General features: G+C 47.6%; 1 protein-coding gene across 1 annotated transcript in view; it reads right to left on the minus strand.

Annotated features, from left to right (window-relative positions):
* Positions 1–24,172, minus strand: part of LOC137353622 (galanin receptor 2b-like) — a 32,566-nt gene extending 8,394 nt beyond the window's left edge. The window contains exon 1 of the mRNA XM_068019972.1: positions 23,826–24,172. Coding sequence (XP_067876073.1) covers positions 23,826–24,172 — 347 coding nt within the window. The remainder of the gene's footprint in view (positions 1–23,825) is intronic.
* Between the last annotated feature and the right edge of the window lie 3,135 nt (positions 24,173–27,307).

A 27,307-nucleotide genomic window follows, 5' to 3' on the forward strand; every position in this document is an offset into this window, starting at 1 on the left:
TAGAAAATAGGCGACAGGTTTAGATAGAGGATCTGGATCGGCGCAGGCTTGGAGGGCCGAAGGGCCTGTTCCTGTGCTGTAATTTTCTTTGTTCTTTTGTTCTTATCAACTCACCATCTCTGGCAACTGCCCACAGCCAGCTTCAGCATTAATAACAACCAGTGCACACCCTGAACGCTGCCCTCATCCCTCCCCTGCTCCTCCACCCACCCGATCACCGCCCACTGTCCTCTCCAGACACCATCACCTGCTCCTCCACCCACCCGATCACACCACCCCGTCCAACCCTCCTCCCTCCCCTGTTCCTCCACCCACCCAATCACACCACCCTGTGTCCTGCCCCAGTACCCTCTCCTGCTCCTCCATGAATCCCCCACCTCCTTTGCCTTCCCAGCCATCGTCTGAGAAGATTCTTCCTTGCTGCTCCCGAGCCTGGATCCAAACATCCATTCCAATATTGGCCTTCCTTGTGCTGATGGGTTCAAGACTTGAAACCACTGACCTCAGACACAACTGCACAAAGCCGACTGCTATACACTGTGTTTAAACAAACGTGAACCGGGTGGCATGGGAATGCTGTTCGCCACTAACTTAATCTGGCAGGCAGGACTTAAGTTGAACTAACTGTAGGGTCATGAGTCTTCAAGGTATGCAAATGTATGCAAAGCTGCAATCCGCCACCATGTGGGGGGAACCCCAGACTGCCAAAAACATGCCTCTGATTTAATTGCGTTAAAAAACCCGCCGTTGGAAATCTGAAAAAACAATTCATGCCCAATGAAATCATTCCGCGCGCCACCAAGGCCGCTGTTGCAGGGCCCATAAAATTCCCTCATCCCTGGTACCATTGATAAATTTCCCTTGAACCCTCTCAAACGCCTTGACATCCTTCCTAATGTATGCTGCCCAGAATTAGACACAATACTCCAGCTGGGGTCTAATCCGTGGGCTGAACAGCCCGATTCTGTGCTGCAAATTCTATTTGCCCTGGGTGGGCATACAAAATAAAACCAAATCAAACAATCCTTAAAAACTTTGCAAGCTTGTAGTGGTGCTGTACGGTATTAGGAACAAAAACATTTGAACAATACCCCTCCGTTAGTTATTTAAATAAAATGAATTAATCTATTTACAATATAAGAGTCAAAGTCCTTCCAAACAGAGTAACTTCACAACAGGATGCACTTGCTATTAATATCGCAGAGCCAAGATTAAAACCTGAACATCTAACCAAAGTGTTTGTAAATTTACTTTGAATTTCACTGACCAGTGTGGTAACGGGGGCAGAGTGCTAATGGGGTAAAGAGTTAATGGGGCAAAGTGATGGGGGCAGAAAGTTGATGGGGACAAAGTGGTTGATGGGGCAGAATGTTGATGGGGGCAGAGTGTTATTGGGGGCAGAGTGTTGATGGGGGCAGAGTGTTGATGGGGGCAGAGTGTTATTGGGGGCAGAGTGTTGATGGGGGCAGAGTGTTGATGGGGGCAGAGTGTTGATGGGGGCAGAGTGTTATTGGGGGCAGAGTGTTGATGGGGGCAGAGTGTTGATGGGCGCAGAGTGTTGATGGGCGCAGAGTGTTGATGGGCGCAGAGTGTTGATGGGGGCAGAGTGTTGATGGGGGCAGAGTGTTATTGGGGTCAGAGTGTTATTGGGGTCAGAGTGTTCATGGGGGCTGAATGTTATTGGGGTCAGAGTGTTCATGGGGGCTGAATGTTATTGGGGTCAGAGTGTTCATGGGGGTTGAATGTTATTGGGGGCAGAGTGTTGATGGGGGCAGAGTGTTGATGGGGGCAGAGTGTTATTGGGGTCAGAGTGTTATTGGGGTCAGAGTGTTCATGGGGGCTGAATGTTATTGGGGTCAGAGTGTTGATTGGGGCAGAGTGGTTGATGGGGTCAGAGTGCTTTTGGGGTCAGAGTGTTATTGGGGTCAGAGTGTTATTGGGGTCAGAGTGTTGATTGGGTCAGAGTGTTATTGGGGTCAGAGTGTTATTGGGGTCAGAGTGTTGATTGGGGTCAGAGTGTTGATTGGGGTCAGAGTGTTGATTGGGGCAGAGTGGTTGATGGGGTCAGAATGTTATTGGGGTCAGAGTGTTATTGGGGTCAGAGTGTTGATTGGGTCAGAGTGTTGATGGGGGCAGAGTGTTGATGGGGGCAGAGTGTTATTGGGGTCAGAGTGTTATTGGGGTCAGAGTGTTATTGGGGTCAGAGTGTTATTGGGGTCAGAGTGTTCATGGGGGCTGAATGTTATTGGGGGCAGAGTGTTGATGGGGGCAGAATGTTGATGGGGGCAGAATGTTGATGGGGGCAGAGTGTTCATGGGGGCAGAATGTTGATGGGGGCAGAATGTTGATGGGGTCAGAATGTTGATGGGGTCAGAGTGTTGATGGGGTCAGAGTGTTGATGGGGGCAGAGTGTTGATGGGGGCAGAGTGTTGATGGGGGCAGAATGTTGATGGGGGCAGAATGTTGATGGGGGCAGAATGTTGATGGGGCAGAATGTTGATGGGGTCACAGTGTTGATGGGGGCAGAGTGTTGATGGGGGCAGAGTGTTGATGGGGGCAGAATGTTGATGGGGCAGAATGTTGATGGGGTCAGAATGTTGATGGGGGCAGAATGTTGATGGGGCAGAATGTTGATGGGGTCACAGTGTTGATGGGGGCAGAGTGTTGATGGGGGCAGAATGTTGATGGGGGCAGAATGTTGATGGGGCAGAATGTTGATGGGGTCAGAGTGTTCATGGAGGCTGAATGTTATTGGGGTCAGAGTGTTGATGGGGGCTGAATGTTATTGGGGTCAGAGTGTTGATGGGGGCTGAATGTTATTGGGGGCAGAGTGTTGATGGGGGCAGAGTGTTGATGGGGCAGAATGTTATTGGGGTCAGAGTGTTCATGGGGGCTGAATGTTATTGGGGTCAGAGTGTTCATGGGGGCTGAATGTTATTGGGGGCAGAATGTTGATGGGGGCAGAGTGTTGATGGGGGCAGAGTGTTGATGGGGGCAGAGTGTTATTAGGGTCAGAGTGTTCATGGGGTCAGAGTGTTCATGGGGTCAGAGTGTTCATGGGGTCAGAGTGTTCTTGGGGTCAGAGTGTTCATGGGGTCAGAGTGTTCATGGGGGCAGAGTGTTGATGGGGACAGAGTGTTGATGGGGGCAGTGTTGATGGGGGCAGAGTGTTGATGGGGGCAGAGTGTTGATGGGGGCAGAGTGTTGATGGGAGCAGAGTGTTGATGGGGGCAGAGTGTTATTGGGGTCAGAGTGTTATTGGGGGCAGAGTGTTATTGGGGGCAGAGTGTTCATGGGGGCTGAATGTTATTGGGGTCAGAGTGTTCATGGGGGCTGAATGTTATTGGGGACAGAGTGTTGATGGGGGCAGAATGTTGATGGGGGCACAGTGTTGATGGGGGCAGAGTGTTGATGGGGGCAGAGTGTTGATGGGGGCAGAGTGTTGATGGGGTCAGAGTGTTCATGGGGTCAGAGTGTTCATGGGGGCAGAATGTTGATGGGGGCAGAGTGTTGATGGGGGCAGAGTGTTGATGGGGGCAGAGTGTTGATGGGGGCAGAGTGTTGATGGGGGCAGAGTGTTGATGGGGGCAGAGTGTTGATGGGGGCAGAGTGTTATTGGGGTCAGAGTGTTATTGGGGTCAGAGTGTTATTGGGGTCAGAGTGTTATTGGGGTCAGAGTGTTATTGGGGGCAGAGTGTTGATGGGGACAGAGTGTTGATGGGGACAGAGTGTTGATGGGGGCAGAGTGTTGATGGGGGCAGAGTGTTGATGGGGACAGAGTGTTGATGGGGACAGAGTGTTGATGGGGGCAGAGTGTTGATGGGGGCAGAGTGTTGATGGGGGCAGAGTGTTGATGGGGGCAGAGTGTTGATGGGGGCAGAGTGTTGATGGGGGCAGAGTGTTGATGGGGGCAGTGTTGATGGGGGCAGTGTTGATGGGGGCAGTGTTGAAGGGGGGAGTGTTGAAGGGGGGAGTGTTGAAGGGGGGAGTGTTGAAGGGGGGAGTGTTGATGGAGGCTGAATGTTATTGGGGTCAGAGTGTTGATGGGGGCAGAGTGTTGATGGGGCAGAATGTTATTGGGGTCAGAGTGTTCATGGGGGCTGAATGTTATTGGGGTCAGAGTGTTCATGGGGGCTGAATGTTATTGGGGTCAGAGTGTTGATGGGGACAGAGTGTTATTGGGGTCAGAGTGTTGATGGGGACAGAGTGTTGATGGGGACAGAGTGTTGATGGGGTCAGAGTGTTGATGGGGTCAGAGTGTTGATGGGGCAGAGTGTTGATGGGGCAGAGTGTTGATGGGGGCAGAGTGTTGATGGGGGCAGAGTGTTGATGGGGGCAGAGTGTTGATGGGGGCAGAGTGTTATTAGGGTCAGAGTGTTCATGGGGTCAGAGTGTTATTGGGGTCAGAGTGTTCATGGGGTCAGAATGTTGATGGGGGCAGAATGTTGATGGGGACAGAGTGTTGATGGGGGCAGAGTGTTGATGGGGGCAGAGTGTTATTAGGGTCAGAGTGTTATTAGGGTCAGAGTGTTGATGGGGGCAGAGTGTTGATGGGGACAGAGTGTTGATGGGGACAGAGTGTTGATGGGGGCAGAGTGTTGATGGGGGCAGAGTGTTATTGGGGTCAGAGTGTTGATAGGGACAGAGTGTTGATGGGGGCAGAGTGTTGATGGGGGCAGGATGCTATTGGGGTCAGAGTGTTCATGGGGGCTGAATGTTATTGGGGTCAGAGTGTTCATGGGGGCTGAATGTTATTGGGGTCAGAGTGTTGATGGGGGCAGAATGTTATTGGGGTCAGAGTGTTCATGGGGGCTGAATGTTATTGGGGTCAGAGTGTTGATGGGGGCTGAATGTTATTGGGGTCAGAGTGTTGATGGGGACAGAGTGTTGATGGGGTCAGAGTGTTGATGGGGACAGAGTGTTGATGGGGACAGAGTGTTGATGGGGACAGAGTGTTGATGGGGACAGAGTGTTGATGGGGGCAGTGTTGATGGGGGCAGTGTTGATGGGGGCAGTGTTGATGGAGGCTGAATGTTATTGGGGTCAGAGTGTTGATGGGGGCAGAGTGTTGATGGGGCTGAATGTTATTGGGGTCAGAGTGTTCATGGGGGCTGAATGTTATTGGGGACAGAGTGTTGATGGGGGCAGAATGTTGATGGGGGCAGAATGTTGATGGGGGCAGAGTGTTGATGGGGGCAGAGTGTTGATGGGGTCAGAGTGTTGATGGGGTCAGAGTGTTCATGGGGTCAGAGTGTTCATGGGGTCAGAGTGTTCATGGGGTCAGAGTGTTCATGGGGACAGAATGTTGATGGGGACAGAGTGTTGATGGGGGCAGAGTGTTGATGGGGGCAGAGTGTTATTGGGGTCAGAGTGTTATTGGGGTCAGAGTGTTCATGGGGTCAGAGTGTTCATGGGGGCAGAATGTTGATGGGGACAGAGTGTTGATGGGGGCAGAGTGTTATTAGGGTCAGAGTGTTCATGGGGGCTGAATGTTATTGGGGTCAGAGTGTTCATGGGGGCTGAATGTTATTGGGGACAGAGTGTTGATGGGGGCAGAGTGTTGATGGGGGCAGAGTGTTGATGGGGGCAGAGTGTTATTGGGGTCAGAGTGTTGATGGGGACAGAGTGTTGATGGGGGCAGAGTGTTGATGGGGGCAGGATGCTATTGGGGTCAGAGTGTTCATGGGGGCTGAATGTTATTGGGGTCAGAGTGTTCATGGGGGCTGAATGTTATTGGGGTCAGAGTGTTGATGGGGGCAGAGTGTTCATGGGGGCTGAATGTTATTGGGGTCAGAGTGTTCATGGGGGCAGAATGTTATTGGGGTCAGAGTGTTCATGGGGGCTGAATGTTATTGGGGTCAGAGTGTTGATGGGGGCTGAATGTTATTGGGGTCAGAGTGTTGATGGGGACAGAGTGTTGATGGGGACAGAGTGTTGATGGGGTCAGAGTGTTGATGGGGACAGAGTGTTGATGGGGTCAGAGTGTTGATGGGGTCAGAGTGTTGATGGGGACAGAGTGTTGATGGGGACAGAGTGTTGATGGGGACAGAGTGTTGATGGGGACAGAGTGTTGATGGGGGCAGAGTGTTGATGGGGGCAGAGTGTTGATGGGGGCAGAGTGTTGATGGGGACAGAGTGTTGATGGGGACAGAGTGTTGATGGGGGCAGAGTGTTGATGGGGGCAGAGTGTTGATGGGGGCAGAGTGTTATTAGGGTCAGAGTGTTCATGGGGGCTGAATGTTATTGGGGTCAGAGTGTTCATGGGGGCTGAATGTTATTGGGGACAGAGTGTTGATGGGGGCAGAGTGTTGATGGGGACAGAGTGTTGATGGGGACAGAGTGTTGATGGGGACAGAGTGTTGATGGGGGCAGAGTGTTATTGGGGTCAGAGTGTTGATAGGGACAGAGTGTTGATGGGGGCAGGATGCTATTGGGGTCAGAGTGTTCATGGGGGCTGAATGTTATTGGGGTCAGAGTGTTCATGGGGGCTGAATGTTATTGGGGTCAGAGTGTTGATGGGGGCAGAATGTTATTGGGGTCAGAGTGTTCATGGGGGCTGAATGTTATTGGGGTCAGAGTGTTGATGGGGGCTGAATGTTATTGGGGTCAGAGTGTTGATGGGGACAGAGTGTTCATGGGGGCAGAATGTTATTGGGGTCAGAGTGTTCATGGGGGCTGAATGTTATTGGGGTCAGAGTGTTGATAGGGACAGAGTGTTGATGGGGGCAGGATGCTATTGGGGTCAGAGTGTTCATGGGGGCTGAATGTTATTGGGGTCAGAGTGTTCATGGGGGCTGAATGTTATTGGGGTCAGAGTGTTGATGGGGGCAGAGTGTTCATGGGGGCTGAATGTTATTGGGGTCAGAGTGTTCATGGGGGCAGAATGTTATTGGGGTCAGAGTGTTCATGGGGGCTGAATGTTATTGGGGTCAGAGTGTTGATGGGGGCTGAATGTTATTGGGGTCAGAGTGTTGATGGGGACAGAGTGTTGATGGGGTCAGAGTGTTGATGGGGTCAGAGTGTTGATGGGGACAGAGTGTTGATGGGGACAGAGTGTTGATGGGGACAGAGTGTTGATGGGGGCAGAGTGTTGATGGGGGCAGAGTGTTGATGGGGGCAGAGTGTTGATGGGGGCAGAGTGTTGATGGGGACAGAGTGTTGATGGGGACAGAGTGTTGATGGGGACAGAGTGTTGATGGGGACAGAGTGTTGATGGGGGCAGAGTGTTGATGGGGGCAGAGTGTTGATGGGGGCAGAGTGTTATTAGGGTCAGAGTGTTCATGGGGGCTGAATGTTATTGGGGTCAGAGTGTTCATGGGGGCTGAATGTTATTGGGGACAGAGTGTTGATGGGGGCAGAGTGTTGATGGGGACAGAGTGTTGATGGGGACAGAGTGTTGATGGGGACAGAGTGTTGATGGGGACAGAGTGTTGATGGGGGCAGAGTGTTATTGGGGTCAGAGTGTTGATAGGGACAGAGTGTTGATGGGGGCAGGATGCTATTGGGGTCAGAGTGTTCATGGGGGCTGAATGTTATTGGGGTCAGAGTGTTCATGGGGGCTGAATGTTATTGGGGTCAGAGTGTTGATGGGGGCAGAATGTTATTGGGGTCAGAGTGTTCATGGGGGCTGAATGTTATTGGGGTCAGAGTGTTGATGGGGGCTGAATGTTATTGGGGTCAGAGTGTTGATGGGGACAGAGTGTTGATGGGGTCAGAGTGTTGATGGGGACAGAGTGTTGATGGGGGCAGAGTGTTGATGGGGACAGAGTGTTGATGGGGACAGAGTGTTGATGGGGGCAGAGTGTTGATGGGGGCAGAGTGTTGATGGGGACAGAGTGTTGATGGGGACAGAGTGTTGATGGGGGCAGAGTGTTGATGGGGGCAGAGTGTTGATGGGGGCAGAGTGTTGATGGGGGCAGAGTGTTGATGGGGGCAGAGTGTTGATGGGGGCAGTGTTGATGGGGGCAGTGTTGATGGAGGCTGAATGTTATTGGGGTCAGAGTGTTGATGGGGGCAGAGTGTTATTGGGGTCAGAGTGTTATTGGGGTCAGAGTGTTCATGGGGGCAGAGTGTTGATGGGGGCAGAGTGTTGATGGGGTCAGAGTGTTATTGGGGTCAGAGTGTTATTGGGGTCAGAGTGTTCATGGGGTCAGAGTGTTCATGGGGGCAGAATGTTGATGGGGACAGAGTGTTGATAGGGACAGAGTGTTGATGGGGGCAGAGTGTTGATGGGGGCAGGATGCTATTGGGGTCAGAGTGTTCATGGGGGCTGAATGTTATTGGGGTCAGAGTGTTCATGGGGGCTGAATGTTATTGGGGTCAGAGTGTTGATGGGGGCAGAATGTTATTGGGGTCAGAGTGTTCATGGGGGCTGAATGTTATTGGGGTCAGAGTGTTGATGGGGGCTGAATGTTATTGGGGTCAGAGTGTTGATGGGGACAGAGTGTTGATGGGGACAGAGTGTTGATGGGGACAGAGTGTTGATGGGGACAGAGTGTTGATGGGGGCAGAGTGTTGATGGGGGCAGAGTGTTGATGGGGACAGAGTGTTGATGGGGGCAGAGTGTTGATGGGGGCAGAGTGTTGATGGGGGCAGAGTGTTGATGGGGGCAGTGTTGATGGGGGCAGTGTTGATGGGGGGAGTGTTGATGGAGGCTGAATGTTATTGGGGTCAGAGTGTTGATGGGGGCAGAGTGTTATTGGGGGCTGAATGTTATTGGGGTCAGAGTGTTCATGGGGGCTGAATGTTATTGGGGGCAGAGTGTTGATGGGGGCAGAGTGTTTTTGGGGTCAGAGTGTTATTGGGGTCAGAGTGTTATTGGGGTCAGAGTGTTCATGGGGTCAGAGTGTTCATGGGGGCAGAATGTTGATGGGGACAGAGTGTTGATGGGGGCAGAGTGTTGATGGGGGCAGAGTGTTGATGGGGGCAGAGTGTTGATGGGGGCAGAGTGTTATTAGGGTCAGAGTGTTATTAGGGTCAGAGTGTTCATGGGGGCTGAATGTTATTGGGGTCAGAGTGTTCATGGGGGCTGAATGTTATTGGGGACAGAGTGTTGATGGGGGCAGAGTGGTGATGGGGACAGAGTGTTGATGGGGGCAGAGTGTTGATGGGGGCAGAGTGTTATTGGGGTCAGAGTGTTGATAGGGACAGAGTGTTGATGGGGGCAGAGTGTTGATGGGGGCAGAGTGTTGATGGGGGCAGAGTGTTGATGGGGGCAGGATGCTATTGGGGTCAGAGTGTTCATGGGGGCTGAATGTTATTGGGGTCAGAGTGTTGATGGGGGCAGAGTGTTGATGGGGGCAGAGTGTTGATGGGGGCAGAATGTTATTGGGGTCAGAGTGTTCATGGGGGCTGAATGTTATTGGGGTCAGAGTGTTGATGGGGGCTGAATGTTATTGGGGTCAGAGTGTTGATGGGGACAGAGTGTTGATGGGGACAGAGTGTTGATGGGGTCAGAGTGTTCATGGGGGCTGAATGTTATTGGGGACAGAGTGTTGATGGGGGCAGAGTGTTGATGGGGGCAGAGTGTTGATGGGGACAGAGTGTTGATGGGGGCAGAGTGTTGATGGGGGCAGAGTGTTGATGGGGGCAGAGTGTTGATGGGGGCAGAGTGTTGATGGGGGCAGAGTGTTGATGGGGGCTGAATGTTATTGGGGTCAGAGTGTTCATGGGGGCTGAATGTTATTGGGGTCAGAGTGTTGATGGGGGCAGAGTGTTGATGGGGGCAGTGTTGATGGGGGCAGTGTTGATGGGGGCAGTGTTGATGGGGGCAGTGTTGATGGGGGCAGTGTTGATGGGGGCAGTGTTGATGGGGGCAGAGTGTTGATGGGGGCTGAATGTTATTGGGGACAGAGTGTTGATGGGGGCAGAGTGTTGATGGGGGCAGAGTGTTGATGGGGGCAGAGTGTTGATGGGGGCAGAGTGTTGATGGGGGCAGAGTGTTATGAGGGTCAGAGTGTTATGAGGGTCAGAGTGTTATGAGGGTCAGAGTGTTGATGGGGGCAGAGTGTTATTAGGGGCAGAGTGTTCATGGGGTCAGAGTGTTATTGGGGTCAGAGTGTTCATGGGGGCAGAATGTTGATGGGGCCAGAGTGTTGATGGAGGCAGAGTGTTGATGGGGGCAGAGTGTTGATGGGGGCAGAGTGTTATTAGGGTCAGAGTGTTCATGGGGTCAGAGTGTTATTGGGGTCAGAGTGTTCATGGGGTCAGAGTGTTCATGGGGTCAGAGTGTTGATGGGGGCAGTGTTGATGGGGGCAGTGTTGAAGGGGGCAGAGTGTTGATGGGGGCAGAGTGTTGATGGGGGCAGAGTGTTATTGGGGTCAGAGTGTTATTGGGGTCAGAGTGTTATTGGGGTCAGAGTGTTCATGGGGGCAGAATGTTGATGGGGACAGAATGTTGATGGGGACAGAATGTTGATGGGGACAGAGTGTTGATGGGGGCAGAGTGTTGATGGGGGCAGAGTGTTATTAGGGTCAGAGTGTTATTGGGGTCAGAGTGTTATTGGGGTCAGAGTGTTATTGGGGTCAGAGTGTTATTGGGGTCAGAGTGTTCATGGGGGCTGAATGTTATTGGGGTCAGAGTGTTCATGGGGGCTGAATGTTATTGGGGACAGAGTGTTGATGGGGGCAGAATGTTGATGGGGGCAGAATGTTGATGGGGACAGAGTGTTATTGGGGTCAGAGTGTTGATGGGGGCAGAGTGTTGATGGGGGCAGAGTGTTGATGGGGGCAGAGTGTTATTGGGGACAGAGTGTTGATGGGGGCAGAATGTTGATGGGGGCAGAATGTTGATGGGGACAGAGTGTTATTGGGGTCAGAGTGTTGATGGGGGCAGAGTGTTGATGGGGGCAGAGTGTTGATGGGGGCAGAGTGTTGATGGGGTCAGAGTGTTCATGGGGGCTGAATGTTATTGGGGGCAGAATGTTGATGGGGCCAGAGTGTTGATGGGGGCAGAGTGTTGATGGGGGCAGAGTGTTGATGGGGGCAGAGTGTTATTAGGGTCAGAGTGTTCATGGGGTCAGAGTGTTATTGGGGTCAGAGTGTTATTGGGGTCAGAGTGTTCATGGGGTCAGAGTGTTCATGGGGTCAGAGTGTTGATGGGGGCAGAGTGTTATTGGGGTCAGAGTGTTATTGGGGTCAGAGTGTTATTGGGGTCAGAGTGTTATTGGGGTCAGAGTGTTCATGGGGGCAGAATGTTGATGGGGACAGAATGTTGATGGGGACAGAATGTTGATGGGGACAGAGTGTTGATGGGGGCAGAGTGTTGATGGGGGCAGAGTGTTATTAGGGTCAGAGTGTTATTGGGGTCAGAGTGTTCATGGGGGCTGAATGTTATTGGGGTCAGAGTGTTCATGGGGGCTGAATGTTATTGGGGACAGAGTGTTGATGGGGGCAGAATGTTGATGGGGGCAGAATGTTGATGGGGACAGAGTGTTATTGGGGTCAGAGTGTTGATAGGGGCAGAGTGTTGATGGGGGCAGAGTGTTGATGGGGTCAGAGTGTTCATGGGGGCTGAATGTTATTGGGGTCAGAGTGTTGATGGGGCAGAGTGTTGATGGGGGCAGAATGTTATTGGGGTCAGAGTGTTCATGGGGGCTGAATGTTATTGGGGTCAGAGTGTTGATGGGGGCTGAATGTTATTGGGGTCAGAGTGTTGATGGGGACAGAGTGTTGATGGGGGCAGAGTGTTGATGGGGGGAGTGTTGATGGAGACAGAGTGTTGATGGGGGCAGAGTGTTGATGGGGGCAGAGTGTTGATGGGGGCAGAGCGTTGATGGGGGCAGAGCGTTGATGGGGGCAGAGTGTTGATGGGGTCAGAGTGTTGATGGGGGCAGAGTGTTCATGGGGGCAGAGTGTTGATGGGGGCAGAATGTTGATGGGGCAGAATGTTATTGGGGTCAGAGTGTTGATGGGGGCTGAATGTTATTGGGGTCAGAGTGTTGATGGGGGCAGAGTGTTAATGGGGCAGAATGTTATTGGGGTCAGAGTGTTCATGGGGGCTGAATGTTATTGGGGTCAGAGTGTTGATGGGGGCAGAGTGTTATTGGGGTCAGAGTGTTGATGGGGGCAGTGTTGATGGGGACAGAGTGTTGATGGGGGCAGAATGTTATTGGGGTCAGAGTGTTCATGGGGGCTGAATGTTATTGGGGTCAGAGTGTTCATGGGGGTTGAATGTTATTGGGGTCAGAGTGTTGATGGGGGCAGAGTGTTGATGGGGGCAGAGTGTTGATGGGGCAGAATGTTATTGGGGTCAGAGTGTTGATGGGGGCAGAGTGTTATTGGGGTCAGAGTGTTGATGGGGTCAGAGTGTTGATGGGGGCAGAGTGTTATTGGGTTCAGAGTGTTCATGGGGGTTGAATGTTATTGGGGTCAGAGTGTTGATGGGGCAGAGTGTTGATGGGGGCAGAGTGTTGATGGGGGCAGAGTGTTGATGGGGGCTGAATGTTATTGGGGGCAGAATGTTGATGGGGCAAAGTATTAATGGGGCAAAGTGTTGATGGGGCAAAATGTTGATGGGGCAAAATGTTGATGGGGAAAAGTGTTGATGGGGAAAAGTGTTGATAGGGGCAAAGTGCTGATGGGGCAGAATGTTATTGGGGCAAAGTGTTAATGAGGCAAATTATTGATGGTAAAGAGTTGTTGGGGAAAAACTGTTGATGGGGGCAAGGTGTTGATGGGTCAAAGTCCTGATCAGGCAGAGTGCTGATGGGGGCAAAGTGTTGATGGGGCAGAGTGTTGATGGGGGCAAAGTGTTGACAGGGCAGAGTCTTAATGGGGGCAAAGTGTTGATGGTGCGGAGTGTTCTTGGGGGCGGAGTGTTGTTGGGGGCGGAGTGTTGGTGGTGGTGTATTGATGGCGGCGGTGTGTTTATGGGGGGCAGAGTGTTGATGCGGGCAGAATGTTGAGTGGGCTGAGTGTTGATTGGTAGATTGTTGATGGGGCAGAGTCTTGATGAGGCAAAGTGTTGATGGGGCAAAGTGTGGATGGGGGCAGTGTCTTGATGGGCCAGTGTTTTGATGGGGGCAGAATGTTGATGGGGAAGAGTGTTGTTGGGGCAGTGTTGACGGGTCCAAAGTGTTGATGGAGAAGAGTGTTGTTGGGGAAAAGTGTTAGAAACATAGAAAATAGGAGCAGGAGTAGGCCATTCGGCCCTTCAAGCCTACTCCGTTATTCATTATGATCCTGGCTGATCATCCAACTCAGCAACCTGTTCCTGCTTTTCCCCCATATCCTTTGATCCCTTTCACCCCAAGAGCTATATCTAACTCCTTCTTGAAAACATACAATGTTTTGGCCTCAACTGCTTTCTGTGGTAGCGAATTCCACAGGCTCACCAGTCTCTGGGTGAAGAAATTTCTCCTCCTCTCAGTCTTGAAAGGTTTACCCGGTATCCTTAGACTATGACCCCCGGTTCTGGACTCCCCCACCATCGGGAACGTCCTTCCTGCATCCACCCTGTCAAGTCCTACTAGACTTGGCGGCACGGCGGCACAGTGGCGCAGTGGTTAGCACCGCAGCCTCACAGCTCCAGGGACCCGGGTTCAATTCTGGGTACTGCCTGTGTGGAGTTTGTATGTTCTCCCTGTGTCTGCATGGGTTTTTGCCGGGTACTCCGGTTTCCTCCCACCGCCAAAGACTTGCAGGTGATAGGTAAATTGGCCATTGTAAATTGCCCCTGGTATAGGTAGGTGGTATGGGATTAGAATATGGGATTACTGTAGGGTTAGTATAAATGGGTGGTTCTTGGTCGGCACAGATTCGGTGGGCCGAAGGGCCTGTTTCAGTGCTGTTTTTCTAAATTAAATAAAATAAAATTTTATAGGTTTCTATGAGATTCCCCCCCTCACTCTTCTGCACTGCAACGAATATAATCCTAACTGATTCAATCTCTCATACGTCAGTCCCGCCATCCCAGGAATCAGTCTGCACTCCTTCTATAGCAAAAAGATCCTTCCTCAGATAAGGAGACCAAAACTGCACACAATATTCCAGGTGTGGCCTCACCAAGGCTCTGTACAATTGCAACAAGACATCCCTGCTCCTGTATTCGAATCCTCTCGCTATGAAGGCCAACATACCATTTTTCCTTTTTACAGCCTGTTGCACATGCATGCTTACCTTCAGCAACTGGTGTACAAGAATACCCACGTCTCGTTGCATATTCCCCTCTCAGTTTATAGCCGTTCAGATAACAATCTGCCTTCCTGTTTTTACTACCAAAGTGGATAACCTCACATTTATCCACATTATACTGCATCTGCCATGCATTTGCCCACTCACTCAACTTGTCCAAATCACCCTGAAGTCTCTCTGCATCCTCCTCACAACTCACCCTCCCACCCAGTTTTGTGTCATCTGCAAATTTGGAGATATTACTTTTAGTTCCCTCATCTAAATCATTAATATATACTGTGAATAGCTGGGGTCCTAGCACCGATCCCTGTGGTACCCCACTAGTCACTGCCTACCATTCAGAAAAAGACTTGTTTATTCCTACTCTTTATTTCCTGTCTGTCAACCAATTTTCTATCCATCGCAATACACTACTCCCAATCCCACGCGTTTTAATTTTACACGCTAACCTCTTATGTGGGACTTTGTTGGGAGCCTTCTGAAAGTCCAAATAAACCACATCCACTGGCTCCCTCTCATCAACTTGAAACATTCGAGTAGATTTGTCAAGCATGATTTCCCTTTGCTGACTCTGCCCGATTCTACCACTGTTCTCCAAGTGCTCTGCTATAAATTCTTTGATAATGGACTCTACAATTTTCCCCACTATCAATGTCAAGCTGACTGGTCTATACTTCCCTGTTTGCTCTCTACCTCACTTTTTAAATAGTGGGGTTACATTAGCTACACTCCAATCTGTAGGAACTATTCCAGGGTCTATAGAATCTTGGAAGATGACCACCAATGCATCCACTATTTCTAGAGCCACTTCCTTAAGTACTCTGGGATGTAGATCATCAGGCCCTGGGGATTTTTGGCCTTCAATCCCATCAATTTCCCCAACACCATTTCTCTACTCATACTGATTTCCTTCAGTTCCTCCCTCTCACTAAACCCTGTGTTCCCCAACATTTCTGGTATATATGATATATGATATTTGTGACCTCCTTTGTGAAAACAGAACCAAAGTATGCATTTAGTTGGTCAGCCATTTCTTTGTTCCCCATAATAAATTCCCCTGTTTCTGACTGTAAGAGACCTACATTTGTCTTCACCAATCTTTTTCTCTTCACATACCTATAGAAACGTTTACAGTCAGTTTTTATTTTCCTCGCAAGCTTACTCTCATACTCTATTTTCCCCTTCTTAATCAATCCCTTGGTCCTCCTTTGCTGAATTCTAAACTGCTCCCAATCCTCAGGTCTGTTGTTTTTTTCTGGCGAATTTGTATGCCTCTTCCTTGGATCTAATGCTATCCCTAATTTCCCTTGTAAACCATAGCTTGGCTACCTTTTCCTTTTTCCGCCAGACAGGAATAAACAATTGTTGCAGTTCATTCATGCGCTCTTTGAATGTTTGTCATTGCCTATCCACCGTTATCCCTTTAAGTAACGTTTCCCAATCCATCATAGCCAACTCGTAGTTTCCTTTATTAAGATTCAGGACCCTACTCTCAGAATCAACTACGTCACTCTCCATCAACTAGATTGTCAATTATTCCTCTCTCATTACACAATACCCAGTCTAGGATGGCCTGTTCTCTAGTTGGGTCCTCAACGTATTGGTCCAGAAAACCATCCCATATACACTCCATGAATTCCTCCTCTATGGTATTGTGACTAATTTGATTTGCCCAATCTATATGTAGATTATAGTCACCCATAATTATAGATGTTCCTTTATCGCATGCATCTCTAATTTTCTGTTTAATGCTATTCCCAACATCACCACTACAGTTTGGGGGTCTATATACAACCCCCACTAATGGTTTTGCCTTTAGTGTTTCTCAGCTCTACCCATACAGATTCCACATCGTCAGAGCTAATATCCTTCCTCACTATTGCGTTAATTTCCTCTTTAACCAGCAATGCAACTCCACCTGTCCTTCCTAAATACGGAATACCCATGGATGTTCATTTCCTATCCCTGGTCACCCTGCAGCCATGTCTCCGTAATCCTGACTATATCATACCCATTTACATCTATTTGCGCGATTAATTCATCCACTTTATTACGAATGCTCCGCGCGTTAAGGCATAAAGCCTGAAGGCTTGCCTTTTTAACGTTACCTGTCCCTTTCCCACTATTTTTCACTGTGGCCCTGTTTGATTCTGGCCCTTGATTTCTTTGCCTATCACTTTTCTTATTCCCCTTACTGTCTTTTGTTCTTGTCCTTGATCCTCCCTCCTCTGACTCCTTGCAATGGTTCCCATCCCCCTGCCATTTTAGTTTAAACCCTCCCCTACCACTCGAGCAAATACTCCCCCCAGGAAATCAGTCCTGGGCCTGCCTAGGTGTAACCCAACCAGTTTGTACTGGTCCCACCTCCCCCAGAACCGGTCCCAATGTCCCAGGTATCTAAAACCCTCCCCCTCACACCATCTCTTCAGCCACATATTCATCCGATATATCCTACTATTTCTACTCTGACTACCACGTGGCACTGGTAGTAATCCTGAGATCACTACCTTTGAAGTCCTACTTTTCAACTTACTTCCTAACTCCCTATATTCTGCTTTTAGGACCTCATCCCTTTGTTTACCTGTGTCGTTTGTACCAATGTGTACCACAACCATTGGCTGTTCACCCTCCCCCTTCAGAATGTCCTGTAACCGCTCTGAGACATCCTTGTACCTAGCACCAAGGAGGCAACATAACATCCTGGAGTCTTGTTTGCAGCCTCAGTGTTGATGGGGGCAGACTGCTGATGGGGAAGAGTATTGATGGGGGCAGAGAGTTGACGGGGGCAGAGTATTGATGGGGCAGAGAGTTCTGAGGTACTCTTTTGGCATCTAACCTTTAGATGCCTATACAGAGTTTTGTGAAGTGACCAATTATAAAGTATCTGGAACCCTTATTCTATGACCACTTGGCAGTGCCCCATGCTGCAACAACAACAACGTACATATATATAGTGCCTTTATCGTAATAAATTGTCCCTAGGCTCTTCACAAAAACATTATAAAACAAAATATGACATTGAGCCGGAATAGGACATTTTAGGTCAGATGGCCAAAAGCTTGGTCAAAGACATAGTTTTTAAGGAATGTCTTCAAAGAGGAAAGGAGTGACGTCACAATCAGCAGAGAGAGCAGGGAAACAGAAAACCGCCGGGGTGAGTATACAGGTAAGCTTTTAGTTTAATTTAATTTAAATGAAACATAGTTTGGTGAGTATCTGGTAAGTGATTAACGTCCATTCTAATCCTAACATTTAAAATAGTAAAGGAATGAGTGATAAGCTTAATAAAATATATAAAAAAAGGAAAATAAATAATTGAATAAAATAATTAAGTAATTAATTAAAAAACATTAAGGATGGCAGGACAGATGATGTGTCACAGCTGCAGTTGTGGGAGCTCCTGGATGCCAGTGTGATCCAGGGCAAACACGTCTGCAGTAAGTGTTTGCGGCTCGAAGAGCTTCGTCTCAGAGTCATTGAACTGGAGTCCAAGCTGCAGACACTGCGACACATCAGGGAGGGGAAAGTTACCTGGACATTTTGTACCAGGAGGCAGTCACACCTCTTAGGATAGGGTCTCCTGATTTGGTCAGTGGTCAGGGACAGGAGAGTGTGGCTGCAGCTGAGACAGGTATGGGGATGCAGAGGGCAGGAACCTCAGCCTTTGCAATTGTCCAACAGGTTTGAGGTTCTTTCAGCTTGTTTGGATGAGCGTGGGGGCTGCAGGGTGGATGAGCAACCTGACCATGGCACCATGGTACAGGAAGCCATTCAAGTGGAGGGAGAAAAAAGGAATGTACTGGTAGTAGGGGACAGTATAGTTAGGGGGATTGACACTGCTCTCTGCAGCAAAGAGCGAGAGTCCAGACGGCTGTGTTGCCTGCCCGGTGCCAGGGTTCCGGACATCTGCTCAGGGCTGGAGAGGAACTTACAGTGGGAGGGGGAGGATCCAGTCATCGCGGTCCATGTAGGTACCAACGACATAGACAGGACAAGGAAAGAAGTTCTGCATAGCCAAATTAAGAAGCAGAACCTCAAAGGTAATAATCTCTGGATTATTACCTGAGCCACGTGCAAATTAGCTTAGGGAAAATAAGATTAGAGAAATTAATGCGTGGCTCAAAGACTGGTGTGGTAGAATTGGGTTCCAGTTCATGGGGCACTGACACCAGTACTGGGGAAAGTGGTGGCTGTACCATTGGGACGGTCTACACCTGAACTGTGTTGGGGCCGATGTTCTAGCGAGCCGCATAACTAGGGAAGTGGAAAGAGTTTTAAACTGAATAGTGGGGGCAAGGGATCACATTTGGGAAGATATGGTAAATCAAAGAATAGAGACATGGCAAGAGAAAAAGGTATTAATATGGGAAATGATAAACAGACTGTGACAGGAAGGGACACAGCGTATAAATCTGAGTAAATCAACAGATAAGGCTAGAGGTTACAAAAATAATAAAAGGACAAAACTAAATGCATGTAGCATTCGAAACAAAACAGATGAACTGAGAATGCAAATAGAAATAAACAAGTACAATCTGATAGCAATTACAGACACATGGTTGCAGGACGACATAGATTGGGACCTGAATATTGAAAGGTACATGGCATTTAGGAAGGACAGGAAGCTAGGAAAATGTGGAGGGGTAGCTCTGTTAATTAATCATGGTATTAGCACAATAGAGAGGGATGACTTAAGTTCAGGAGACCAGGATGTAGAAGCAGTTTGGGTAGATATGAGAAATCATAAAGGCAAGAAGTGACTTGTGGGAGTGATGTACAGGCCACCTAACATTAACCACACTGTAGGATGGGGTATAAAGGAAGAAATAATGGCAGCTTGTCAGAAAGGTACAGTGATAATTATGGAGGATTTTAACCTGCATATAGACTGAAAAAATCAGATTGGCAGAGGGAGCCTAGATGAGGAGCACATAGAATGTTTTTGGGATGATTTCTTGAAACAATATGTTCTGGAGCCAACCAAGAGCAGGCTATACTAAACCTGGCACTGTGCAATGAGATAGGATTAATTAATGACCTCTTGGTTAAGGTGCCCCTAGGTAGCAGCGATCATAATATGATGAATTTTACATTCAGTTTGAGGGAGAGAAGAGTGGGCCCAAGATTAGTATTTTAAACTTAAAATAGGACAATTATGACGGCATGAAAGCAAAGCTAGCTAAAGTAAATTGGCAAATTAGGCTAAGGGATAGGTCAATAGAGATGCAGTGGCAGACATTTAAGAAGATATTTCAGAATACACAGAATAGATACATTTCAACGAGAAAGAAAAATTCCAAGGGTGGGACCCCTGGAAAGATGGCAGGCAGGTTAGAAGATTGGACAGAATATAAAAAACAGCAAAGAACGACTATAAGATTTATAAGGAAGGTAAAATTAGAGTACAAGAGAAAGCTAGCTAGAAATATAAAGACAGATAGTAAGAGTTTCTATAGATACTTAAAAAAGAAAAGGGTTAACAAAGTAAGCAATGGTCCTATAGAAAGTGAGTCTGGGGAATTAATAATGGATTATAAGGAGATGGCAGATGAATTGAACACATATTTTGCTTCGGTCTTCACTATTGACGATACAAGTAACATCCCAGTATTAGCTGTAAGTCAGGAAATGGAAGGGAGGGAGGAACTCAAAAAAACTACAATCACCGGGGAAGTGGTACTGAACAAATTGTTGGAGCTGCGGACTGACAAGTCCCCAGGTCCTGATGGACTTCATCCTAGGGTGTGAAAAGAAGTGGCTAGTGAGATAGTTGATGCATAAGTTTTAATTTTCCAAAATTCCCTAGATTTGGGGAAGGTTCCATTAGTTTGGAAAATAGCGAATGTAACTTCTTTATTCAAAAAGGGAGGGAGACAGAAAGGAGGAAACTACAGGCCAGTTAGCTTAACATCTGTCTTAGGGAAAATGTTAGAAGCTATTATTAAAGACGTTATAGCAGGGCATTTAGAAAAATTCAAGGTAATCAGGCAAAGTCAACATGGTTTTGTGAAAGGGAAATCATGTTCAACCAATTTATTGGAGTTCTTTGAGGGAGTTACATGTGCTGTGGATAATGGGGAACCAGTGAATGTATTGTAATTAGATTTCCAGAAGGCATTTGATAAGGTGCCACATCAAAGGTTATTGCAGAAAATAAAAGCTCATGGTGTAGGGGGTAACATGGATAGAAGATTGGCCAGCTAACAGGAAACAGAGAATAGGCATTAATGGGTCATTTTCTGGTTGGCAAGATGTAACGAGTGGTGTGTCACAGGGATCTGTGCTGGGGCCTCAACTTTTTACAATTTATATAAATGACGTAGATGAAGGGACCAAAGGTTTGGTTGCTAAATTTGCAGATGACACAAAGTAACTTGTGAAGAGGACATAAGAGGGCTACAAAAGGATATAGATAGGCTAAGTGAGCGGGCAAAGACCTGGCAAATGGAGTATAATGTGGGTAAGTGTGAAATTGTCCACTTTGGCAGGAAGAATAAAAAAGAAGCATATTATCTAAATGGTGAGAGATTGCAGAGCTCTGAGATGCACAGGGATCTGGGTGTCCTAGTGCATGAATTGCAAAAGGTTAGTATACAGGTACAGCAAGTAATTAGGAAAGCTAATAGAATGTTATCGATTATCGTGAAGGGAATTGAATACAAAAGTAGGGAGGTTATGCTTCAGCTATACAGGGCATTGGTGAGACCACATCTGGAGTAGTGTACAGTACTGGTCTCCTTATTTAAGGAAGGATGTAAAGGTGTTGGAGACAGTACAGAGAAGGTTTACTAGAATAATACTTGGAATGGGCGGGCTCTCTTATGAGGAAAGATTGCACAGGCTAGGCTGGTATCCGCTGGAATTTAGAAGAGTAAGAGGTGACTTGATTGAAACGTGTAAGATTCTGAGGGGTCTTGACAGGGTGGATGTGGAAAGGATGTTTCCCCTTGTGGAAGAATCTAGAACTAGGGGTCACTGTTTAAAAATAAGGGGTCGCCCATTTAAGACAGGGATGTGGAGAAATTTTTACTCTCAGAGGGTCGTGAGTCTTTGGAATTCTCTTCCTCAAGAGGCAGCGGAAGCAGAGTCTTTGAATATTTTTAAGGCAGAGGTAGATAGATTCTTGATAAGCAAGGGGGTGGAAGGTTATCGGGGGTAGGTGGAAATGTGGAGTAATCCGTTCAGCCAAGAACTTATTGAATGGCAGAGCAGGCTCGAGTGGCCTACTCCTGTTCCTAATTCATAATTCGTAATTTGTTATTCGAAAGCGAGGTGGTGTGGTGGAGACGTGTGTGTGTGAGGGGTGGGGGGGCAGGGTTATGCCTGCTTGGGGCCTAGGCAAGTGAAAGCATGACCACCAATAGAGGAGCGATTAAAATCAGAGATGCGCAGAATGCAAGAATTAGAAGAGCATGGTTATCTTGGAGGGTAATAGGGCTGGAGGAGATTACAGAGATAGGGAGGGGGTAAAGCCATGGAGGAATCTGTATTCAAGGATGAGAATTTTTAAATCAAAACATTGCTTGAGTGGAAGCCAATGTAGTTCAGCGAGTGCAAGGATGCTAGGGGAACAGGACTTGGTGTGAGTTAAGACACGGGCAGCAGAGTTTTGGATGACCTAAATTTTACAGAGAGTAGAATGTGGGAGACCAGCCAAGAATACACTGGAATAGTCAAGTCTAGAGGTAATAAAAGCATGCATGAGGCTTTCATCAGCAGATGAGCTGAGATGGGGGAGGTTGGGCGATGTTAAGGTGGTGGAAATAGGCGGTCTTAGTGATGGCATGAATATGAGATCGGAAGCTCATCTTAGGGTCAAATGTGATGCCAAGGTTGTGAACAGACTGGTTTAATCTCAGACAGTTGCCAGGGAGAGGGATGGAATTGATAACTAGGGAAAACAGAGTTTGGAGCGGGGACCAAAATCAATGGCTTTAGTCTTCCCAATATGTAATTGGAGGAAATTTCTGCTAATCTAGTACTGGATGTTGGATAAGCAGGCTGATAATTTAGCAACAGTGGATGAGTTGAGAGAAATGGTGATAAGGTACAGCTGAGTGTTGTCAGAGTTCATGTGAAAACTAACACTGCGCTTTCGGATAATGTCACCGAAGGGCAGCATGTAGATGTGAAATAGGAGGGGACCAAGGTTGGTTTGGGGTGTGGAAGGGGGATGTGGGTGAAGAATGATACAAGGGAGTGATCAGAGATGGCATTGTGTGTAATTGATACGATGGGAAGAGCAAGACCATGTGAGATGGCAAGGTTGAGGGGGTGACTGTGAATATGGGTTGGGGAGTTTACATGCAGGGAGTGATTTAGGGAGGATAAGAGTGCAGTGAACTCAGAAGAAGAGAGGACACGATGAGTTGAGATGCAGGTTGAAATCTCTGAGGATGAGAAATTGTTTGGTGCATAGGCTGGAAAGCAGTGAAGATATCTTGGTGAGAAGATTTTTATCATGCTTGGGTGGTAGAGAACAAGGATTTTGAATAAGAGGTGAGAGGGGTGGAGCAAGGTGAGATGCTCGAAGGAGTAGAAAATGCCAAAGGAGTAGGGGGTCAGGCCAAGTGGTTAGCACTGCAGCCTCACAGCTTCAGCGACCCGGGTTCGGTTCTGGGTACTGCCTGTGCGGAGATGACAAGTTCTCCCTGTGATCGCGTGGGTTTCCACCGGGTGCTCCGGTTTCCTCCCACAACCAAAGACCTGCAGGTTGATGGGTAAATTGGCCATTATAAATTGCCCCTAGTATAGGTAGGTGGTAGGAGAATTGAGGGAAGGTGGGGATGTGGTAGGAATATGGGATTAATGTAGGATTAGTATAAATGGGTGGTTGATGGTCGGCACAGACTCGGTGGGCCAAAGGGCCTGTTTCAGTGCTGTATCTCTCTATGACTCCAAGGTATAATTAGATGATGGTGACGGTCATGGTGGGGCAAGTGGTGGAACATGCTAGTTGACCACTGAAGACGCTATGCCATTTACTGTTAAATGGAACTCCAAAAATGAGCACTGAATATTTTAGGGAGATTTAGTGAAATAGATTTCTGCTTTAAGCCACTCGTTTGAGAATCAATCATAAATCATTACAAGTAATGTTGCTTAATTCACTCCATTCAGTTATTTATCATAATTTTAAAGACTGTGGCTGTAACTACCAGTAATGCACAAATAAAATTATATCAAGATTATCCTCAGAGTCATTGATAAGCATTTTCACAACATTTTTAAAGTTATCTCACAAGGTTGACTTTCTGGAGAATTGAAAATGCTATCACTTTGACAGCCTTGAGAACTCCCAATGCAGGGAAGCTCATTGGCAATTTTGGACTGAGCGATTATATCTGCTCAGAACAGAATAGATAAATTACCATTACGCATTTCACTGTGATCCGTGACAATCCTCAAAGTCAAGATGTTCACCTGCAAATTTAAGGTAATTGGCAAAAGAGCCAGAGGATGAGTTGAGGAGATTTTCTTTTAAATGGTGACTATGTACGGCCTCTCGTTTTGGACACCTATGCCAGTTGAAACAACTTGTCTACAGAATGGAGAGAATGGCGGAAATTGGGAAGCAACTGTGTGGGTGAGAATCCACATCCAGCTATTTTGTGAGTGCAGTTTCATGGAACACCCGAATTGACAAAAAGTTATAATGCACATTATACAAACGGCATAGGGAGCAGACTTACCTGTCGACAGACACTGCTGCCAGAATGAAGCTACTAGCATACATGGTGAGGTATATGAAAAAGTGGACCACTTTGCAAATGAATGAACCAAAGACCCACCCGTCCAGGGTATAGATGGTGGCTTGAAAGGGAACACAGAAAATAATAAAGAACAGATCGGCTATGCTTAGGTTCAGGATAAAGAGATTGGTTGTATTGTAACTCATCTGTCCATTCCTCAGCAACACTGCCAGAACAAGCCCATTCCCTACAGTTCCAAGGAGGAATATTAGCGAAAAGATGACTGGAACTATGACGCTTCCTGGCAGAAAATCCAGATTTTCAGAGACCTTCCAGTCATCTGCCATTTTGGCAGCTTGTTGTTTGGTAGGAGGCTTTAAGAAGTAAATGTTGGTGAAATTCTGCAAAAATATTTAACAATGCAATTAAAATAAACATTGGCAATCGGCTCAATCCTAATACAATTATATTTTCCAGTTCTGTTCATTTCCATTTTCTAATTTAAAAAAGGACCTTCAATGCCTTAGTGAGTAAATTCATTCATTCAGTGTGGTACTCAGCCATACAGAGCAGAGGGCCAGGCTTTATTCCCAATCTATGTTCAGATAGCTGACTTCAAATTAGGATGGTTCTATAATTGGCCCCAGCTTCATTAAACTAGGTAGCAGAGAAGGCAGCTGAGATTCCCACTCCTGACCATTATCAATGTACCCCTACTGAAGAGGGTGTGTGAATGTGTGTGTAGATTTTGGGTGAGGATACGCTTGAGCTCAGTTGTGATGCCTTCCACAGTCAAATAGTCTTCTGGAACTCAATGCCCAGGCTTGCTCATACTATGAGGCCACTATTGAGATATGCTGCAAGCCAGACAGCACCAGTAGATCAGTAACCCAAGAAGAATTAATCCCTTCAGGAGAGGAGAGAAACAGATGGAAAATGGGGAGAAAGAAATACTGGAAATCCCAGCACACTCCACAGCATCTCTGCATTTATTACTTCTTCAGTATTTTAGAGTCATTTACAGCATAGAAGGAGGCCATTTGGCCCATCACGTCCATGCCAACTCTCTGCAGAGCAATCCAGTTGTCCCACTCCCTGCTCGATCCCCGTGGCCCTGCAAGTTTATCTCCATCACATGCCCATCCAATTTCCTTTGAAATCATTCATTGTCTCTGCTTCCACCACCCTTGTGGGCAGCGAGTTCCAGGTCATTACCACCCACTGGGTAAAAAAAGTTCTTCCTCAGATTCCCCCTGCATCTTTTGCCCAAAACATTCAATTTGTGTCTCCTAGTCCTTATACCATCTGTTAATAGGAACAGTTTTTCCTTGTCTAACTTACCTGAATCTGTCATAATCTATCAAATATCTCCTCAATCTCCTTTGCTCCAGCTTTCCAACCTAACCTTGTAACTAAAATCCTCCATCCCGGGAACCATTCTGGTAAATCTCCTCTACACCCTCTCAAGGATCCGCACATCCTTCCTAAAGTGTGTTGACCATAACTGGTTATATACTTTTTATACCCAATGGCTCGATTTATGAAGCCCAAGATTCCGTATACTTTGCTAACCACTCTCTCAATATGTCCTGCCACCTTCAAAAATCGATGCGCATGCATCCCCAGGTCACTTTGTGTCTGCACACTCTTTGGAACTGTGCCATTAAGTCTCTATTGCCTCACCCTATTTTTCCTGCCAAAATGCATCACCTCAGACTTGTCTATTAGATTCCATCTGCCACTTGTCTGCCCATTCTGCCAGCCTATCTATGTTCTGTTGCAGGTGATTTGTATCATCCTCACTGTTTGCCATTCCTCCAAGTTTGGTATCATCGTCAAATTTTAAAATTCTACTTTGTATTCCAAAATCCAAGTCATTTGTATATAGCAACAAAAAATCAGTAGTCCTATCACTGACCCTTGGGTGTAAACTTGAAGGATTTCAATACCACATTTCTTTTAAAGAAATTTAAGGTTCTGTGTATGTCATTTGTCTGTTTTTGCAACATTCAGCATCAGACAGCTAACACAAAAGCACTGTTACATAAAGGAGATTAATCGTCTGCATTAAAAACAAAAAGTGCTGGAAATACTCAGCAGGTCTGGCAGCATCTGTGGAGAGAGAAGCAGAGTTAACTTTTCAGGTCAGTGACCCTTCATCAGAACTGGCAAAGGTTAGAAATGTAATAGGTTTTAAGCAAATAAAGTGGGGGTGGGGCAAAAGGGAAGATGTTGATAGGAAAGACGGTCACAGAGAATAACTGACAAGGAGGTCATGGGACAAAGGCAAAGAGTGTGTTAATAGTGTAGTGAAAGACAAAACGTGAGTGCAGAGAGGGTGTTAAATGACAGAAGAATGAAAGCCCTATCCAAAAGCACAAACATGAAAAAAACAGTGGGCAGGCACATGGTAAAAAAAAATTGAATGATGAAACAAACTAAAAGAAAAGAAAAGAAAAAGAAAAAAGAAAAATGAGGGGCTAGTCATGCTATGAAATTATTGAATTCAATGTTCAGTCCGGCAGGCTGTAGCATGTCTAATCGGTAAATGAGATACTGTTACATAAAGGAGATTAATCGTCTGCATTAAAAACAGAAAGTACTGGAAATACTCAGCAGGTCTGGCAGCATCTGTGGAGAGAGAAGCAGAGTTAACTTGCAGTCTGCATTTGGTCTCCCCAGTATAGAAGAGACCACATTGTGAGCAGCAATAACAGTATACTAAATTAAAAGAAGTACAAGTAAATCGCTGCTTCACTTGAAAGGAGTGTTTTGGGCATTGGATAGTGAGGAGAGAGGAGGTAAAGGGGCAGGTATCACACCCTGCCTCTTGTAAAGACTCCATTCCATTCTCACAGTCTCTCCGTCTCTGACGCATCTGCTCTGATGATGCTCTTTCACAACAGCGCTTCTGATATGTCTTCCTTTTTCCTTAACTGAGGATTCCCCCCACTGTGGTTGACAGGGCCATCAACTGTGTCCGGCCCATTTCCCGCACCTGTGCCCTCACCCCTTCCCCTCCCTCCCAGAACCGTGACAGGGTCCCCCTTGTCCTCGCTTTCCATCCCACCAACCTCCACATCCAAAGGATCATCCTCCGCCATTTCCGCCACCTCTAATGTGACGCCACTACAAAATGCGTCTTCCCTTCTCCTGTCAGCATTCTGAAGGGATCATTCCCTACGCGACACCCTGGTCCAATCCTCCATTAACCCCTGACACCTTGTCCCCTTCCCACTGCACCTTCCCATGCAATCACAGGAGGTGTAATACCTGCCCCTTCAGCTCCTCTCTCCTCACTATCCAAGACCCCAAACACTCCTTTCAGGTGAAGCAGCGATTTACTTGTACTTCTTTCAATTTAGTATACTGTATTTGCTGCTCACAATGTGGTCTCTTCTACATGGGTGACCACTTTGCGGAACTCCTCCATTCAGTCCACAATCGTGACCCCAAGCTTCCTGTCGCTTGTCATTTCAATT

The sequence above is a fragment of the Heterodontus francisci genome, chromosome 41 (genome assembly GCF_036365525.1).
Source record: "Heterodontus francisci isolate sHetFra1 chromosome 41, sHetFra1.hap1, whole genome shotgun sequence".
NCBI lineage: Eukaryota > Metazoa > Chordata > Chondrichthyes > Heterodontiformes > Heterodontidae > Heterodontus > Heterodontus francisci.